This window comes from Callithrix jacchus, chromosome 14 (assembly GCF_049354715.1).
Source record: "Callithrix jacchus isolate 240 chromosome 14, calJac240_pri, whole genome shotgun sequence".
Lineage (NCBI taxonomy): Eukaryota > Metazoa > Chordata > Mammalia > Primates > Cebidae > Callithrix > Callithrix jacchus.
The window spans coordinates 85,999,310-86,018,279 of record NC_133515.1 but is presented as its reverse complement, the minus strand read 5'-3'; the positions used below and the strand labels follow the sequence as shown (position 1 = coordinate 86,018,279).

The window sequence follows — 18,970 nt, the reverse complement described above, 5'->3', positions numbered from 1 at the left end:
TCCTTTGTCTCAGTGCTAATTTTTCTTTGCAGCACCGGACATCTATTTCCAACAATGATCAAGCATCCTGGGTTCCTGGGACTCGGGACTGACAGTGTTGAAGTGGGGAGAGCTCAGGCCCACTGGGACCAGAGGTCACCCTGGCTTTAGACCTGCAGGCTATTAGTTACAAGAACGCAGTGCTTCCCATCCTGTGTCAGGGTTCATGTCTAAGCCTCTGTCTGCTTGTCAGAGGAGCCATTTGAGGGGGATGGGAGGACTGTGTTTTACTTGGCTCCTAGCCCCATGCCTATTACATAGATGATACCAGTATGTGTTCAGTGTGGAAATAAACCACCACTGGCTGTGGGTACATCTTGGTAGTTAGAGCACAAATTCAGGCTTTGAGAAGAGCTATAATTTCTGAATTCTGATCCTAATGCTTTACTGACCTCTATGTAACTCAGTTTCCCCTAAAAGTATATGTGTATATCCATCCATTCATCTCTATTATCTATCTTCTATCTATCCATCTTCCATCATCTTATCTCCATCATCTATTCATCCATTCATTCATCCATCCATTGATGTTCTATTTATCATCTATCTATCAATCATCTATCTATCTATGTATGTACCTATCCATATATCTACTCTGTTTTGCCCCAAAACTATGGGCATTTTGAGAAGCACAGACAATATGAACCAGATCTGTGGGAATAAATGAGGCCTGTTTGGGAGCCACTTTAACTATTTCAGGCCACTTGTTCTTTCCCAAACACGCTACATACATTCACTTTAAGTGGCCCCTTTGTGACCTGGAAAAACTAATTCAGCTCCCCTGAAGGCCTCACCCCCATGCAAGCATTGTGGGTATGTGGCCCTGCGAACTCCTCATGCTGTCATCACTCAGCCCCCAGTGGCATGGCCACTGACATCCCCCTTCTCTTTCAGACAACATTTGCCTTCTTCCAGCGTTTGCTGGGCGGGTGCGTTTCCTGAGTGGCCGTGCAGTGCTGGATGTCACGGATCGCCTGGCAGGTGAGCACCCCCAGCCCTGCCCCACCCAGCCTCCTGGTTGATTTCTGTTCTTTCCTGGCCTGTGGTTGAACCATTCACCCAGTTATCTTAGACCTGAAATAATCCTGATCAATCATTTAAAATTTTGATAATCTGCTTTTTTTTTTTGTATCTGACAATCTCCACATTGCCAGAAGACAGTCTTTGTTTTTGATCAAAATGAGGTATGTTTGTACAAAAGCAAAAGAGTTTTTAACAAACTGTTACAGGTTGAATCTCCCTAATTGGAAAATTGGAAATGCTCTAAAATCTGAAACTTTTTGAGCGCCAACATGACATTCAAAGAAAATGCACATTGGGGAATTTCTGATTTCAGATTTTGGGATTAGGGAGGCAGAACCAATGAGTATCATGGAAATATTCCAAAATTAGATACCTACCTGAAATACTGCTGGTACCAAACATTTTAGATAAGGGACACTCAACCTGGGTGCCTTTCTTGCTCCTTGTAGACACGGATGCTTCTAGCCTAGAGAGTACCTTTGTGTGAGTCAGAAAAAGCCTCCCTTTCCAGATGGACACTGCCTGGTGGGTGCATATGGCTTGCAGTTGATAGCACCATCAAGAGAATTAGAAAAGGTTGCCGTGTGCAACTTTGGTGTGTGCAGCCTGGCATGCAGGTGTGGGCTGGGTTTCAACCCCACAGGACTCCTTGGCCAGTGCTGGGACTGTGTTATGTGGAGACGGGGCCTCAGCCTGAATCTGCTCAGCCTTGCTCAAGCTTCAGCTGACGAAAGGTTGCTCCAATCCTGTTTCTGCTTTGAGTCTACAGGCAAAGTCCAAGTGAATTCATTCCAGGGCTGAAATCTGTTCTTGTGGCCCTTGAGGTGGCAACACAGAAAGGACACAGGCTTTGGGGTCCACAGACCCATCTGCCACCAGCAGCCCTGAGCGTGGGCAGGTTACTTAGCTTGGTTTCATGATCATTTTTTGCTGTACAAAGCCTCCTCCCTTATCTTGGGAAGGTCCCATCTAGGGAGGGGGGTAGGGAGACTCTGTTCCCTCAACTCCTGATGGTCCCCCTGAAATGCAGACAGATCATGCACCAGCCCTGCTTCAATCTTCGTGAGGCTCCTGGGCTGTCTTCTGGATGGTGTCTAGGCCCCCTAGAGTGGCCCACAGCTGTCACTGCTGCTCTAGGCTGTGCCCCCTTCCTCCTGCCCCCAGCTCTAGGCACTGGATCGCTGAATCCTCATCACTAGCCCACAGCAGGATGTAGATTCCACTTGGTGGAGAAAGGAGAATGGAGCTCAGAAAAGTAACATGCACAAGGTCGCTTGATGAATCCAGCACATGTCCTGGGAGGCTGGCTGCAGAGCCAAGCACCTAACCCTGTGCTGCGCTGCTTCCCCTGACACCCTGTCTGCTGGGTGCCTGCATGCACCCTCCATGCAGTGGCCAGTCTCTCAACCTCTTGCTCTGTCCACACATGGCTGCCTGCCTGGAAAGCCTTCTCCATTCTTCTTACTCTACCTGGGGGATGCCTGCTTGGCTCTGGCGTTACCTTCTCCCCACATATTTCTCAAGGCTGCGTCCCACATGGTATCACTGGTCTGTCTGCTGCCCTCCCCTTCTAGCCCGGAGGGGCCTGGTGCCTGCAGTATGGCAGAGGACCTTGACACCAGCTGCCCTTTTAGCTCTTCCCCTGCCCCATCTCTTGCTCCTGGTCTTGCGTCTGCCTGGTTCTGTCCTTGTAGCATTCCTGGAGTGGCCTCTTACCTTACGGGAAGGCAGGTGTGAGGCCTTCCTGGAGCAAATGGGGTGAGTGAGGCAGGGCTGGCTGCAGGTGCACTGGGGCAGAACAGGGTATGTAACTAAGACAGCCCTAGACACCAGACAAGGAACCCTTTGCTATTGCTCAAAATCAGCATTTTCTGCATGAAAGGTTTACCTGTCCTTGTCTGGGTAATTTATGGGGCCCAGAGGTAGGCTAGTATCTTCACCTTATCCACTTACTGTCATTTTTTTCTTATTTCCAAGAGACCTCAAAAGCAAGAGCTTCTCCATAGCTCTTCTGTTAACTCCGTGTCCACCAGGAACAGAGAAGAAAAATTTTATTGACACAGGCGATATCTAATAATAGCACAGCTTAATAGGAGTAAATCTTCTGCTAATTACTTCAGCTGCTTCTAAGCTTGAGTTTAATGGGGTTTAGTCCCTCATGCTGGCCCCCAGAAGGGCCTCACCATCTTTGCCAGCTTCAGAGTCGACCCCTGCCACCTAGGAGCCTACCACATCCTTGCACCTGGGGCACATGGCTCTGAAGTAGTCTGAGTTCTATTAGCCAAGATGTGAACGGAGAAGGTGGAGTTGGCTATGGAACTGAGTTCAGGTGGGGACTGCTACTCTTCCTATGGACTGAGCTTCCTGGGGGCTGAGGTGTAAACGCACCTCACTCGAAGAGAATGCAAGGAGCAGGAGTGGAGAAAACGTAGCAGGGTGGGGAAGGGGACTCTTTTGGGGACAGGTGGAGACCCCCAGCCTTTGGTGGGTGTGGGGGTGGAGGGTATGTGCCTGGGCCTGGTTCTTGAGATAGTTCTCACTTTTCCCTGCAGTATTAGTCTGTTCCCACACTACTGATAAAGACATACCTGAGACTGAGGAATTTATAAAGAAAAAGAGGTTTAATGGACGAACAGTTCCATGTGGCTGGGGAGGCCTCACAATCACGCCACTCATCTTACATGGTGGCAAGGAAGACAGAATTTGTGCAGGGAAATTCCTCCTTATAACCTTATAAAACCACCAGGTCTCATGAGACTTACTATTATGAGAACTATGCTGGAAAGACCTGCCCCCATGATTCAATTACTTCCCACCGGCTCCCTCCCATGACACGTGGGAATTGTGGGAACTGCAATGCAAGATGAGATTTGGGTGGGGACACAGTCAAACCACATCACCCCCTGTTAAAAATATTGTGTCAAAATGTACAACATAAAATTTGCCACCTTAACCGTTTTTAGGTGTACAATGCAGTTCGGTGGGTATTAAGTGTCCGTGAAGTTTTACAGTCATCTGCAGAACTCTTCACATCTTGGAAAACAGAAACCATGTCCATTAGGCACTAACTCCCCATTCCTCCCTTTCCCAGACCCTGGCAACCACCATTCTACTTTCTGTCTCCATGATTTTGGCTATCTCGGTATGTCATATAAATGGAATTATATAGTTTTTGTCATTTTGTGTCTGGATTAATTCACACAGCATAATATCCTTAAGATTTATCTATTATCCATGTTGTAGCAGGTGTCAGAATTTCCTTACTTTTTTTTTTTTTGAGACAGAGTCTCAGTTGCCCGGGCTAGAGTGCAGAGGCATGATCTTGGCTCATTGCGACCTCTGCCTCCTGGGTCAAGGTATTCTCCTGCCTCTGCCTCCCGAGTTGCTGGGATTACAGGTGCCTGCAATCATGCCTGGCTAATTTTTTTTTTTTTTGTATTTTTATTAGAGATGGGGTTTCACCATGTTTACCAGGCTAGTCTTGAACTCCTGACCTCAAGTGATCCACCCACTTTGGCCTCCCAAAGTGCTGGGATTACAGGTGTGAACCACTGCGCCTGGTCCCCCCAACTTTTTTTAGGGGAAGAGATTCTCATCCTGTCACCCAGGCTGGAGTGTAGTGACGAGATCTCAGCTCACTGCAACCTCTGTCTCCCAGGTTCAAATCATTCTCATGCTTCAGGCTCCTGAGTAGCTGGGATTACAGGCGCCCACCACAACGCCCAGCTAGTTTTTGTATTTTCAGTAGAGACAGGAGGGTTTTGCCATGTTGTCCAGGCTGGTCTTGAACTCCTGATCTCAAGTGATTCACCTGCCTAGGCCTCTCAAAGTGCTTGGATTACAGGTGTGAACCACAGCACCTGGCCGGAATTCCCTTCCTTTTTGAAGGCTGAATAACATTCCATTGTATGTACACTCTACATTTTGTTTATCCATTCCTCAGTGGACGCTGGGCTGCTTCTGCCTTTTGGCACTTGTGAAAAGGGTTGGTATAAACATGGGTATACAGATATCTCTTTGCGTTCTCACCTATTTTTGCAGGTGAGATCTTGTGGGGATTCATGACACCTCTGAGTTATCGTTATTCAGTGTAGGTCAGGGTCATCCATTTTCTTTTCTTTTTCTTTTTTCCTTTTTTGAGACAAAGACTCACTCTGTTGTTCAGGCTGGAGTAGAGTAGCACCATCTCGGCTCACTGCAATGTCTACCTCCTGGGTTCAAGCAATTCTCCTGCCTCAGTCTCCTGAGTAGCTGGGACTACAGGCACATGCCACCATGCCCAGCTAGTTTTTTTTTTGTGTGTTTTTAAGTAGATATGGGGTTTCACTATGTTGGCCAGGCTGGACTTGAACTCCTGACCTTGTGATCTGCCCTCCTTGGCATCCCAAAGTGCTGGGATTACAGGCACGAGCCACCACACCCGGCGGGTTATTCATTTTCTTTTGGTTCCCTCTCACTGAACCCCTTTTAGTTCCCCTCATCTCCCACCCTGGGGCTGACAGGGACTGCTTTCCTGTCACCTGTTCTCTTCCTACTCAGCCTGTTTCAAGCACAGGGAACAGAACTCTCAACTCTTTCAACCAGTGTTACCTCTTCACTTCACTTTAGAAAGCTCCTCCAAGCCCTTTCCTCCAGGATTCTTTCCTGGGGAATGCTGGGGTAACCCACAGGGTGCAGTTCTGCCCTTCCAGTTATCAGGACCACCTTCACCTCTGAGGTTCCCTGCAAGAGCCCCGAGGGTGTGGCCTCAAAGACAACATCCTTGAGAAATGTTACTGAGAGAGTGTCACGCTGACCAGAGGTGGCCCAAGTCATCTTTCCTGGTTCCTCATTATTCAAGGCTGGCTTTGAAATCAGAGGGACCCATGGGGCTCTTGGGGGAAGATATCCTTGGGGATTGGATGATGAGGAACTGATGAAGGAAGGACAATTTGCAGTTTCATTCAAAATAAAACATGGCAGCTCACACCTATAATCCTAGCATCTTGGGAGGCCGAGGCAGGCGGATTGCTTGAGGAGTTCAAGACCAGTCTGGGTAACATAATGAGACCCCATCTTTACAAAAAAATTTTTAAAAAATTAACTGAGCATGGTGGCACATGCCTGTGGTCCCCAACTACTGGGGAGGCTGAGGCAGGAGAATTACTTGAGCCCAGGAGGTCAAGATTGCAGTGAGCCATGATTGTGCCACTCCACTCTAGCCTGGGTGACAGAGCAAAACCCTGTCCCAGTAAATGAATGAATGAATGAAACTCCAGATCAGCCTCTGAAATACGGAATCCCTAGAAATTTGGGGATAGTTAGGGATAGAAAGAGCTTGGACTTTGGAGTCCAAGTAGATTTGGCCTCCGTCCTCTGCTTTGTGCTTTGCCTTGATTTGAGTCTTGCTTTCCTTCTCTGGAAAGTGAACAGACATCCTGCCTTGGGGGTGCTGTGAGCATGAAATGGAGTTATACCACGAAGCTCTGAGTCCTGGGCTCAGGCAGTTTCCAGGATATGGAAACTGTTTTCCACAGAATTCCCGGCCCACAGAATCTTCTAGTTTCTTTGCCCCCAGAATCAATAAAGCACTGCTATGAGTGTTGTTTGCCTGTCCCAGCGATTATCCTTTGGCAGGATGACAGGCAAAGCCAGCTTCATTAGTGCTAATGCATTTAGGTAATGCAGCCACAGTTGAAGGCCTGAACAGGCCCTCTGGGGACCCAGGAGAGCTCTTGATGTGGTTTTGATGTGGCCACAGCTCTGGCATTTACCCTGGTGTTGGAGGGCTGGTTGGCAGATTCAGCTGGCTTCTGGGTTCTCTGGGGTTTAGAGAGGGTTGGGGGCCTTGGGCAACCAGATTTGACGGATTCATCAATGGAATGGTCTGTGCAGAGCTTGGTGGTTCACAAGCATGTTCGTGCCTCTGCAGCTGGTCTCGTCCTGAGGTTTGGCATCCGGGTGCAGGGGAGGCTGTGCTAGCTGTCTTCCCTGCCAGCTGTCTTGTCTGCCAGCATGCTTCATGTGAGAGGGTCTCGATTTCCCTCTCCATAGTTTTTCTCTGTATTTGTGTGGACTTCCATAGGTGGTGATGTGGATAAATGCAATACTAATATAGTTACCGTTTGTCATCTGCCTGCCTATAGGTAGGGACCTTATGTATATTTATTACTGAATTTCTAACAATCTTGAGAGCTTAGTTAAGCATTTTTTTTTTTTTTTTTGAGACAAATTCTCACTCTGTCACCCAGGCTGGAGTACAGTGGCACGATCTCGGCTCACTGCAACCTCTGCCTCCTGGGTTCAAGCCATTCTCCTGCCTCAGCCTCCTGAGTAGCTGTGATTACAGGCACGCACCACCATGCCCAGCTAATTTTTTGTATTTTTAGTAGAAACGAGGTTTCACCATGTTGGTCAGGCTGGTCTCGAACTCCTGACCTCGTGATCCACCTGCCTTGACCTCCCAAAGTGCTGGGATTACAGGCGTGAGCCACTGTGCCCTGCCTTAGTTCAGCATTTTTTCCCTTACTTTATGGATTTGGAAAAAGCTCAGAAAGGTCGGGTGGCTTCTTCAGGCTGACACAGCTGGTGGGGGCAGGATTATAGCCAGCTATGCCTGCCTTTTTCCTGTTCCCTGAGCTGGAGGAACCATTATGATTGTCAGAGACTCTGCATACCTCTGCCTTTGTATGCCCCTTTCTCCATAAAAAAATTTCAAAAATTATAGTTTTTGAATGGTTGGTATAAGTATAGATATAAACCAGGTTGGATATATTTTCTACTAATGTTAAAAGAAGCTAACACATTTTCATGGGCCTCTAAATGTGTCATGATCCTTAGGCACTGTGTCTGCTGGGCTGCTAGCCGTTTGGGGGACAAAGTTGGTGTCCCAAGAGAGGGAAGTGGAAGAGGGAGAGAGTGACTGGCTCAAGTGACTTTCTTTTTCTGCCTGACAGTGCTGGTGGCCTCAGTTTACCCCCAGAAGCCTCAGGCTGTAGAGCAGCATGTCCTTCCCGTCCTCTGGCACTTCCTGAACACCACCCCCTGGAACAGCATCCTGCCCGTGCCCAGCGGGAACGTCCGCGCGGTGGTGTGCCGGCTGTCCCGGAGCCTCCAGGAGCACATGGGCTCCCGCCTGCTGGACTCCGCCAGCCAGCCAAAGCATGTCCTCAAGATGCTCCAGGACCTCTTAGACTCAGAGTCCTTGGGAGGCAGCCACAAGGCCACTGACAGAGGGGTGGCCCCTGACAGCAAGACAACTGGCAGCTCACACCCTTTCCAGCTGGATTAAAGATGGATCTGAAATGGGCAATTATTATTTTTTATCTTGTTTCATTTTTATGGTGGAATATTCTCTTGGTTACTTTACCCCTTAGAGTTCCAGATGTACATGGTATATTTTGAAGTAGAAATAAAAGAGTTACTTATTTTTCTAAGGTTTTATTATCTTGCACTTTTTTAATTGCAGAGAATTTTTTAGTAACTAGGTTTGTGACGAATGAAACAAAATGTGACAGCAGCAAAACCAGTTTGGGACAATGTTGAGACAGAAGAAAAAGGGTCGCACGGACCTGTAAGTTGCAGCCTGTTTGAGACGATAGTTCCCCCTCTGTGAGCTGCTGGGCAAGCCCTCCCGAAACCCGCAGCTCCTGGGTTGGTCATCGAATCCAGTCCATCTGTTATGGGACTGACTGGAGGTGAGTGTAACAAATGTGTTCAGGGATGTCGTGCTTCCCCCTGCAAAAGCTGCAGCGCGTCTGTTGGTCCTGTGGGAGCTGTCTGATGGGATCTGCCCAGCTTATCAAAAGACAAGGGGAATTTGACATTTGCATCACTAAAAGCCTTCTCTAGAAGGTGGCATTCTGGCTAGTCCTGGAGAGGACTAGATGATATTTTCCCCTTGAAGCACCAGAGATGGAGATTCATGCAGAGTATAAAGCTCTGTCGCTACGCAGTTGCTGCCAAGTCTCTGAAATTGCATGGGCTGCAATTGTGGGCAGCATCACCAGGCTGGAGACGTGTGTGGGCACAGCACAGGCCAGGACTTGTGCAAGCAGAGAAGGTGTTGGCCCCCCTAGGGGAGCAGCCAGTGAAATGAGGTCCTGGCAGTTGGAGAGGGAAGTCTGGGGCTCAGGATTTGGACACACTAGAGGTGGCTCTACCTTGGCTGGGACCAGTGGCAGGTTAACAACTGTATGACCATAAAGAGAGCTCAGGCCACGATCTTAAATGCACGGGCAGGCAGGGCTGGTAAAGCGAAGGCTGAAGGGGCAGCATCCCAGCTCTCACAGGGAGCCCACCCTGCAGCCACATGCTGGGGCAGATCCAGACGACCTTAGCCCTGAGGGCCAGCAAGTTTTCTGGCAGACACCCCCTTCCCCAAACCTTCCCCAGTGGAACCTCTTTCCACTGTCACCTGCCCCCTAGGCATAGCATCTGTTCCACATCCCTATTCTGAGCCTCTCCCGGGGAGTCTGGCTCTGGAAAGCCCCCAATCTACTCACTGATGAATTTCCAGACCCCGCCGGGCTGAGGAAGCCACTTTCCCATCTTGCCTTGTGGCAGCTGTAGCTAGGCCAGTCCCTCCTTATGCGCTGGGGTGGGGTTGGGCCTGCAAGTCATCCCGGGCTGTGGGCTTTTCATAGGCGGCTTAAGAGTCACTTTGGGTAATTCCGGCCCAGTGAGCTGCTTCTCACCTGATTGTGACCCCAGCAGGGGCTTCCCTGGGACCATCCAGCTCTTTGTTGATTCTACTGAACCAGGTTAAAGGCCTGAGAGACAGGCAGCCATCCAAAAACGCCCAAGAGGCTGACAGTGTTTTAAAAGTGTCACACAATGTAATTAATTATGTTTGTCTGTCATCAGAGCAAATGTTTTTGGTTTGGTGAGGAGACTCACATTTTCTGCTTTTATCCTAGAATGTATCAGAATATTTCAGGATTTTTTTAGATCCCTAGGAGCCCAGGGATGTAGAGTCTGGGAGGGATTCTGAAAGCAGAAGTGAAGCTCAGCAGCACTGTCCGGTCTTCCTGCCTTCCATGCCTGTTGTCACACAGGAAACTTCTCATCCCATGGGTCCCCCTCCCACTCATGGGTGGAGTCTTCGAAAACCGACTGAAAACGGGAAAAGTGCCGAATACATCTTTGCACTGATCTCTTTTCCCTCATTATTTCATGTTTTAATCACACCTGTGGTGTGAAGCTGCTGGGGCGCCCTGTGTAGCTCTGGGGTACCTTGGGAAATTTCCTTCTCAAAAGATTTCCCCATGTCATTACTTTTAAAACAAAGGGAAGACTGCATGTTGGCGACCTGGCCCTGGGCCTGTTGGGAATACCTGTGGGAATCTAAGGGGAAGGCCTGTCATGGGAAATGAAGATTGTCCTCAGAGCTGGGGCTGGGGCTGGGGCTGAGCCTACACATCCTTTGCTTGGCTCCGTGTGGCCAGGAATGCCACTTACATGAGATGCCCTTGGGTGTGGGAATGCAGCCTCTAATGATGGAAGATTCTCTCTCAGTCTCTTTCTTCATGTAACAAAAATGCAGGTTCAGTCACTCATCGCTTGTAGACTCCAATGAACCAATGGGAGGTCTGGAGTAAGGAAAGTGACTTTATTCCAAAGCTGGTTTAGGGGAAGAAGTTGCCTTGAGGGGTACTGCTTCGTTTATGGACCAGAAAGTGGGCACTTTTAAAGTGTGTGTTTGGAGGGGGTGTGTGCTGGCATGAATGTCCTTCAGGAGAGGAAGCGGGCAGGTGGGGGCGTCCACATACTTGCTTTGATGACTTATCTACTGGCTGGTTGAGCTGGCATCTTTGTGGGAAAACTTGAGGTTGTGAAGGTGGCTGAAGCTCTCCAGGTGAGGGAGAGTTTCATAGCAGGCACACTTTGGGTTATTAATTAATTGACTTGTCTCTCTAGACAGTTTCCTAGTGGGTGCAAGTTCTGCTCTGGAGCTTCTAAGCACACAGTGAGATGAACTTGCCCTGTAGGAGTGTCTGGTGAAGGGGAGTTAGAAGTTTATAGTTGAATTTCTAAAGAGCTAAGTAGGAAGTGGGGAACAAGGAGAAATAGGAAAAAGAGAAGAGAAACACACACACACACACACACACACACACACACACACACACACACGAGTCTTGCTCTGTTGCCCAGGCTGGAGTGAAGTGGCACAATCTCAGCTCACAACCTCTGCCTCCCAAGTTCAAGTGATTCTCCTGACTCAGCCTCCCGAGTAGCTGGAACTACAGGCACGTGCCACCATGCCTGGCTAATTTTTGTATTTTTAGTAGAGACAAGGTTTCACTATGTCGGCCAGGCTGGTCTCAAACTTTTGACCTCGTGATCCACCTGCCTTGGTCTCCCAAAGTGTTGGGATTACAGGCATGAGCCACTGCACCCAGCAGACAAATAATTTTAAGAACTTTTTCTTTCTTAGAAAAATGGGTATACTCAGTTCAGAGTGAGACTCATAGACTGGAGACCTGTCTGAGAACTGTAAGTGCCAGGACTTCCTTTTACAACAAGTAGAATTTTTTGAGATTTTAGGAAACTTTTCCTCTAGGTCCATTGTGGCAGGTCAGGTCTCACTAATGCAGGCCTCCATAACAACTGTTTCAATACTGAGTGGTTAAGTTAAACAATAAAAGCTGAGAGAGCCAGTAGCCTTATACAAAGGCTGAAATGTAATAAAAGCCCAAGAATTTTGCCTAGGCCTTTCCTGAGCCTTAAAGCATGACAAGATAATGAAGGAATTCTTAGTGGGATCCTTTTAGGATCAAACACGTTTTACTGGGGGTCTGAAGAAACTCCCCAGGTCTCCACAAACAAGTTTTATTGGGGTCTGAAGGAACTCCCCAACCCTCCATGATTTAGCAGGAGACAAGATAGGGGTAATCAACCCAGCACCTGGACCCATCTAGATTAACTAAATTTACTGAGGCTCCAGAGGAAGGTCTTCAGGACTCAGACCTTAGTTATAGAGTAGAAGTTAATCACTTATGTCTTTGGATGAAGGCACACTTACACACGGACATGTAGCTTAGAAGGTATCTAAGCTCTGGAAAACTGTAATTTTGAGTTGGTCTGGTGATATTTTCCAGGCCTTCTCCCTGTGACTGGTTACAGACATTAACTGTCTTCCTCTCCAGTTCATCTGCATCTTGTTATTGGGCCACGAGAAATAGCAGCCTGACCCTCAGCTTGGTCTGGAAACAAAATCTCTTGTTTTCTTCTCTCTTTATTATCTCCTACATTCTGAGATCATGAGTGTTTCTCCCCTCTCACTGTGCTTCAGAATCATCTGGCAAGACTTAAAAAATACTGAGCTCTGCCCCCACCCCCTGCCCTACAGGGTTTTGATTCAATTTTTCTGAGGTCAGGCCTAGGTAGATGTATATTTGTCTGCTTTTAACTCCAGGTGATTCTAATGGCTGGACAAATTTTAAAAACACAATACAAAATCTGATAAAAAAGGAAACTGCCCATGGCTTAGTCCCTGTGGGCTCCTGGCCTGCCAGCTCTGCTTACCTCACAGCCCTAGAGTGTCCTGGGATTAACGGCAGAAACTCAGTCCATGCCCTGGAGTCAGGCCTATGGCTGCTGGCGTGGGGCTTGGGACCCTTTGTCAACCTCTCTGATCTTCACTTTCCTTATTAATCCTGCATGTGGGTGACATCAGTACCCACTTTCACCTGGCTGTGGTGAAGATGAATGAGAACATTCGTCTTTTTTGAGTTGGAGTCTCACTCCCTTGCCAGGCTGGAGTGCAGTGGTGTGATCTTGGCTCACTGCAAACTTTACCTCCCCAGTTCAAGCGACTCTCCTGCCTCAGCCTCCTGAGTAGCTGAGATTACAGGCAGGTACCACCACGCCTGGCTAATTTTTGTATTTTTAGTAGAAATGGGGTTTTGCCATGTTGGCCAGGATGGTCTCAATCTCTCGACCTTGTGATTTGCCCACCTCGGCCTCCCAAAGTGCTGGGATTATAGGCATGAGTCACCGTGCCCAGATGAGAACATTCATATGAAGTACTTAGCGTGAGGCTGTGAAAACTGGGAGCTGTTCTGTTTGGGATCTGTCATTTCTCCAGCTGCCTTCCCCTTTCTCCATGTGCTCTGACAACCACCCACCCCCCGCAATACACACAGAGAAGAAAACCCAGAAGCTCTTCTCTCCTTGTGGTTGTTCCCTCCCTTTTACTCCTCTGACCTTTGAGGCTGGAGTGGGGATGATTTACAGGGGAGCAGAGTGCTTTCTTGACTAAAGCATTTCCCTTTTATTACAACTTAGTTCTGCCATTAGGAAAAGGAAAGGAGAAATGACCATAAATCTTCTGTTCTCCTTGTAACAGAGGGCGGAAGACAGGGCCCAGAAAGGGAAGCCGAGAGAAAGAACCAAACTTCTCATTCAATGTCTGCTGTGTTCCAGGGCTGCCATTTTTCTTGACATCTTATGAGGAAGATATTATTTCTCCCATTTCCTGATGAGGAAACTGGGCCTCAGTGATGCTTAATGAACAGCCTCAGTCAGTGCACAGGAATCTCCTGGGAATCTTGGTAAAGTGCAGATTCTGCTTCGGCAGGTTTGGGTGGGACCTGAGATTCTGTATTGTCCAATTTTCAGGTGATGTTAATCCTGTGTCTGGCAGGGGCCACACTTCGGAGGGTCAGGCCCTAAGACAGCGAGAAAGTGGTTGAAACCTGGGTATGTGTCCAGTCCTGTTTGACTCCAAAGCCCCTGACTTTCTGTTCCAGAATGCTTGATGGCTCAGAGACATTTACCTTTCCTTGGGTCAGTTTGAGCCCTTTGAGAGGATCCATTGAAATCCCATGAATTTCTGGAGTTAGTCTGGTCCCAGAGTTTTGCCCCCAAAAGCTTCAGGGCAGAGAGGGTCTGCTTGGTCAGCTGTGATCATTAGGATATGCTGTGAACCTCTGGTGGGGTTAGGATTTGTGAACACAAATGAAGACATGAGAAAAGTGTAATCTATTCAGAGCTTGCTATAGCAAGGGAGCCTGCCATGATGACCCGAGTTTTGGCAAAGACTCATATGCAAGCAGAGGAATGCTGAAGCTTCATAGTGGAATAGGGAAGCCTTCAGGTATGCCTTGATTGGAGGCTGTTGGCCTGGGGACAATGTAGGCACCAAGTGTGGACGGCAGCCTGCTTGTTACAATCTCACCCACAGTGCTTGTTAAAGTACAGATCCCTGGGTTGTACTCCAGAGCTACTGATTCAGAACTTCAGTCACTCACTCTCCAGGTTGAGAACCTCCGTCACAATCTCAAAGCTTTCAGTGGTTATTAGGTTCCCAGGCTAGCCCACACTTGGGAGTCTTTACCCTAAACCAGTCTTTACCAAATGTGGTTGATGAAAAGAATTGCTTATGGGGGAAACAGGGAGAGACAGGAACAAGTGCTCTTTAAAAATGCAGGCTCTTAGTCTCGGCTGTCGATCTGTTTCTGGGGGGAAGGGCTGGAAATCTGCAAATTATCAAGTAGCTGATTCTGAAGATCAGGCAGGCTGGGAAGCAGCGTCCTAACTGCTTGCTCCCTGCCGGGCTCAGACAGCACGGCAGCATCACTGTGCACGGGTGCTCCCTGGTGGGTGCGTGTTTCTGAGTCAGGGACCACTTGGGGGCTTCTCTTTGGTCCTTATCTTTACTAGGGTTTATTCAGGGGGTGTGCTGGTTTCACCATTCCTGTCCCCTGGGGTCCAGTGAAGCCGGCTATAACATTTGAAGGCTTTGCTTTGTTTTAATCACATCTGTATAATTACCTCTCTGCGGGTTGACAGCTGTTATTAGCATCACCTTGGGTTCTCCTTGAGAATTTTTACATGCTTAAAGTGATACAGCACCTTTGCAGCTGATGTCAGAAGCTGCTAACTAAACAATCGTTTAAAAAAGTCACCAGGTTTTGTAAACATAGCCAATCCAGTCCCCTTCCAAAGGAGGAAAAAAAAATAGCTAGATAAATAATTTTCATGAAGGCAATTTGTTTCCCAGTGTCTATACTCCTTTCTGTCTCATCTACCAGTTTTTACTGCTGTGAGGCACTGGCAATAAAGAGCTGTCTCCAGAATGAGGCCGCGTCTGCTCCTGCCAGCTTTCATCTGGAAGCCCACTTCAGGGTTCAGGCAATGAGAAGCAAATATTTTTTGGAAAAGACTTTTTTTTCTTAATGTTAGCAGCAGTTGTGTATGTGTGTATGGGTCGGGGGTGGAGGTGGAAAAGGATGGGAGTGGATGAGGTTCATAGAGGGATTTATTATTTTTTAAAATTCTTGGCTGGATGGGGTGGCTCACGCCTGTAATCCCAGCACTTTGGGAGGCTGAGGCGGGTGAATCACCTGAGGTCAAGAGTTCGAGACCAGCCTGACCAATATAGTGAAACCCCATCTGTACTAAAAGTACAAAAATTAGCCGGGCATGGTGGTGTGCGCCTGTAGTCCCAGCTACTCAGAAGGCTGAGGAGGAGAATTGCTTGAACCTGGGATGCGGAGGTTGCAGTGAGCCGAGATCGCGCCATTCGCCATTGCACTCCAGCCTGGGTGACAGAGCGACACTCTGTCTCAAAAAAAAAAAAAAAAAAATGGAAACCTTGTTTTGAGTTTTCATCCAAGCTAGTTTGAGGAATGGCTAGAATTACAGCTGAACTTTGGTTGATGAAAAATAATTTCCTGGGCTAAGTGTGGCAGCTCACACCTGTAATCCCAGCACTTTGGGAGGTTGAGGTGGGAGGATTGCTTGAATCTAAGAGTTTGAGACCAGCCTGGGCAACATAGCAAGACCCCATCTCTACAAAAAATAAAAAATCATAGCTGGGCATAGGTGGTACATGCCTATAGTCCCACTTAATCCAGAGACTGAGGTGGGAGGATCACTTGAGCTTAGTAGTTTGAGGCTGCAATGAGCTACAGTGAGCTATGATCATGTCACTTCACTCCAGCCTGGGCAACAGAGTGAGACTCTATATCTTTAAACAGAAAAATAATTTCCTATTTGTAAATGTTGGAGAAAACGGAGAATTTCTTCCATAGAAAGGTATACTGTCTCCTTCCAGTACTGCTTCTCTGGAATAATCTAGATCCTGCTGAAAGCAGTATCAGGAGGAAGACTGTCCAGGGTGGGTAAGGGGCCTGCTCTGCCCTCACTGGCAATGTATCTTTGGAGTGAGATCTTTTTTTCATGTGTAAAAGGTATTGAAAAGACACTTGCTTTGTCCATCTCATAGAGTCTTTTTTTCTCCCAAAGATTTAATGAAACATTGTAGATAACCGCATTGTGAAAAAGTAGAGCGTTGCATACAAAGAAAGGTAGAATTATTATTAACGGGAGCCTCAGCCCACACTGTGCGCAAAGCCTGCTGTTTAGGAGCATTCAGAGTAATTGCAGGCCTCCTGTCCTGACTGACAGCCTCATGACTCAATGTGGGAAAGACGGGAGATTCAGAAGCTTAATTTGTTTTTTTCCATGTGGCATATTTGACATACGTACTTGCGATTGCAAGCAAATGTTGTCAAGTCTATTCTCTTCACTTTGAAAGACATGAAAACCTTCAAAGAAGGAAGTCAGTTCTTGCAGAGTTTGACAGCTGTTTTTAACTTTCTCCAAAGATCAAAGTGCAGCTCAGGAATGAGGGGGAAATGATATTGGCTTCTTCTCTTAATCGGGATCTTACAGTGCGGAGGCAGCAGAGATGAACATTAGAGACCAAAATGGCTAGGATTATGAGTTCTGTTCCCCGAGATGGCTCAAAAAGATGGCTCAGAAAAGACAGGTTTGCCCCTGTTGTGCAGATGGTGGGATAAGTAGGCTGATGTTATTATCACCGCTTTGCAGATGAAGACACAGGTCCAGAGATGCCAGGTCATAGAGCCAGGGAAGGGAGGTGTCAGGACTCAGGCTCTGGTGTTCTAATTCCAACCCTCAGGAGCGTGATATCCTCTGGCTCCCGAGGGTGAGTGTTCCATTTACTATAGTCCTTGTTTCTTTCCCGTCCTGCTCTCTTCCTCCTCTTTTTCTTCTTCCTCCAATTTAGGTCGGTCAGCTTTATCTATGGGCCTTAGCTGAGCCGTGCCAGTGCTATCACTCCAGCCAAAACCGATTGCCGCCTCATGTGCTAGACTTTAAGGGAGTCTGGAATGACAGCATTCAGAAGCAGGTGACCAGGTCAGTGGAATTCTAGAGCCACCTGATGCGGGCCCCACAGACTATTCTTGAAGTTACTTTCTGAAGTCCGGGAGTGCAGTCAAGCCTGTGGCGTCCAGGGTCCTCCATAAAATTGAATTAGAGTGCTCAGTGGATTAACTGTTTGCTCCTCTTCTTGTGTGATGCATTTTTAATTACATTTCATAAAAATGTCTGGCTGGATTGATGGAACTTTGTTTAAACTTCAGGTCGGCACGGGGAGTAGACGATAGTGCAGTATAACATGTTCTGTTAGTACAGGCTCAGAACATGTGTACATTATGGCAGTTCCACTGAATCTTTGATGTGGGGCTACTTAAAAATATATTACTTTGAAAAGATTTCCTTTGAAAGATAGAGTGGGTGCTTTAGCAGCCTGTAAGCCGTCAAGCCGATGATCAATTGACAAACACGTCAGCACTTATAATTCACTGCACTCCGCTCCCCTGATACATGCAAAACACGGGTTTATTTCAGAAATAGAATATATTTCTCAAAATCCCTTTCATTCACATTGCACGATTTATGAGGCAAGTCTTGTCAAGCCTAGGCCCTTCACAAAAAAAGAAGAGTCTCTTTGGTTTGCCTGCCCCGCCTTTCTTATCAACATGGATTATTTCAGCCTCTGAACTGGGCATACGACATGAAGAAGGAAAATAGATGCTCCTTAGAGTAAACAACAGCCCAGACCCCAGCCGTGGAGGGAGGTTATATTTCATCTTGAAGATTGTAGTTATACTTGCAAAAAGCTATCACTGCTCTGCCAGAATATGATGTTTTCTTTTTTTTTTCTCCATGAATCCTTTTGATAGAAGCAGAAAATTGTGTTTTTTTTCCCTGAAGTGGAACTGTTTACAGTGTCCCTAAAGTGTTGTGTAAAGGGCTGGGCTCAGTACCTCCCTCTCCATAACTCTGGGGCCTCCATGGTCGGGAGGATGAAGGCTGCGCTCCTCCAGAGTGGAGCTGGCTGAGGAAAAAGATGGGTGTGGTATGTGCCCCTTAGCTTGATCTGTGGTGGATTCCTCCTTGTGTGTATCCCCGACAGTCCTTGGTTTCTAACTCTATGAAGAAAAAATGCAGACTCATGGGTCTTCAATGAGTTGGATCCACTGGCTTCATAAGAATTTTTTTTTTAAACCCCAAAACAAAAGGCAGAACAAAGAAAAACTGTCCTCCCTTCTCCCTTGGGCAAAGGAAGTGGACTTGGCCTAGCAAGGATACCATTCTCGGGTGGCAGGGAGAGGGTGGGCATGAGCAGCCCATCTGAGACTGTGCAGCTGGGTTTGCCCCCTTCTGCCACCAGAAATGTGTGCTCTAAGGAAGACTCAAGTTTGTGGAAGGCTTGGTCTCTAGGAGGGGCAAAACTGAGCAGATGCCACAAAACTGTTCCGTTGTGGATTTAATTGCTTTTGTACAAAGTCTAACTCACCTGTAATTTGAGCTAAGTCTGGTAGTTGGTATGGTAGCCAAAAACATATCTTTGACCCACCTACTCCTGTGTTGGGCTTGGTACTGCTTTGCCTTTGACCTCATTGACCCCCAGCCCCCAGCCCCTTGGTAACCCCTCCCTGTCTTCCCTGAAGTGGGGGAAGCTGACTTGGAATTTCAGTAGTCTTGGGTCACTGGGCAACACAATGGTGTCACCAGCTCACTGTCCCTGCTGCCTGGGTATCCTGGCAGCTGGGGGCTCTTATGACATCACATGTGGGGGCATATGGCAGGAACTTTGCCCTGTCCTGGC

The 18,970-nt window shown here is 47.7% G+C and overlaps 1 protein-coding gene across 14 annotated transcripts in view; it reads left to right on the top strand.

Annotated features, from left to right (window-relative positions):
• Positions 1-8,477, top strand: part of TOGARAM2 (TOG array regulator of axonemal microtubules 2) — a 75,620-nt gene extending 67,143 nt beyond the window's left edge. For 7 of the 14 annotated variants that reach the window (XM_035272927.3, XM_054245087.2, XM_054245086.2 and 4 more), the window contains 3 exons: positions 934-1,020; positions 4,154-4,204; positions 7,998-8,477. In XM_035272927.3, the coding sequence (XP_035128818.3) occupies positions 934-1,020; positions 4,154-4,204; positions 7,998-8,332 (473 nt within the window). In that variant the 3' untranslated portion in view covers positions 8,333-8,477. The remainder of the gene's footprint in view (positions 1-933; positions 1,021-4,153; positions 4,205-7,997) is intronic. The other 7 variants (XR_013526702.1, XR_013526703.1, XR_013526701.1 and 4 more) reach the window with 1 other exon arrangement.
• The last annotated feature ends 10,493 nt before the right edge of the window (positions 8,478-18,970 follow it).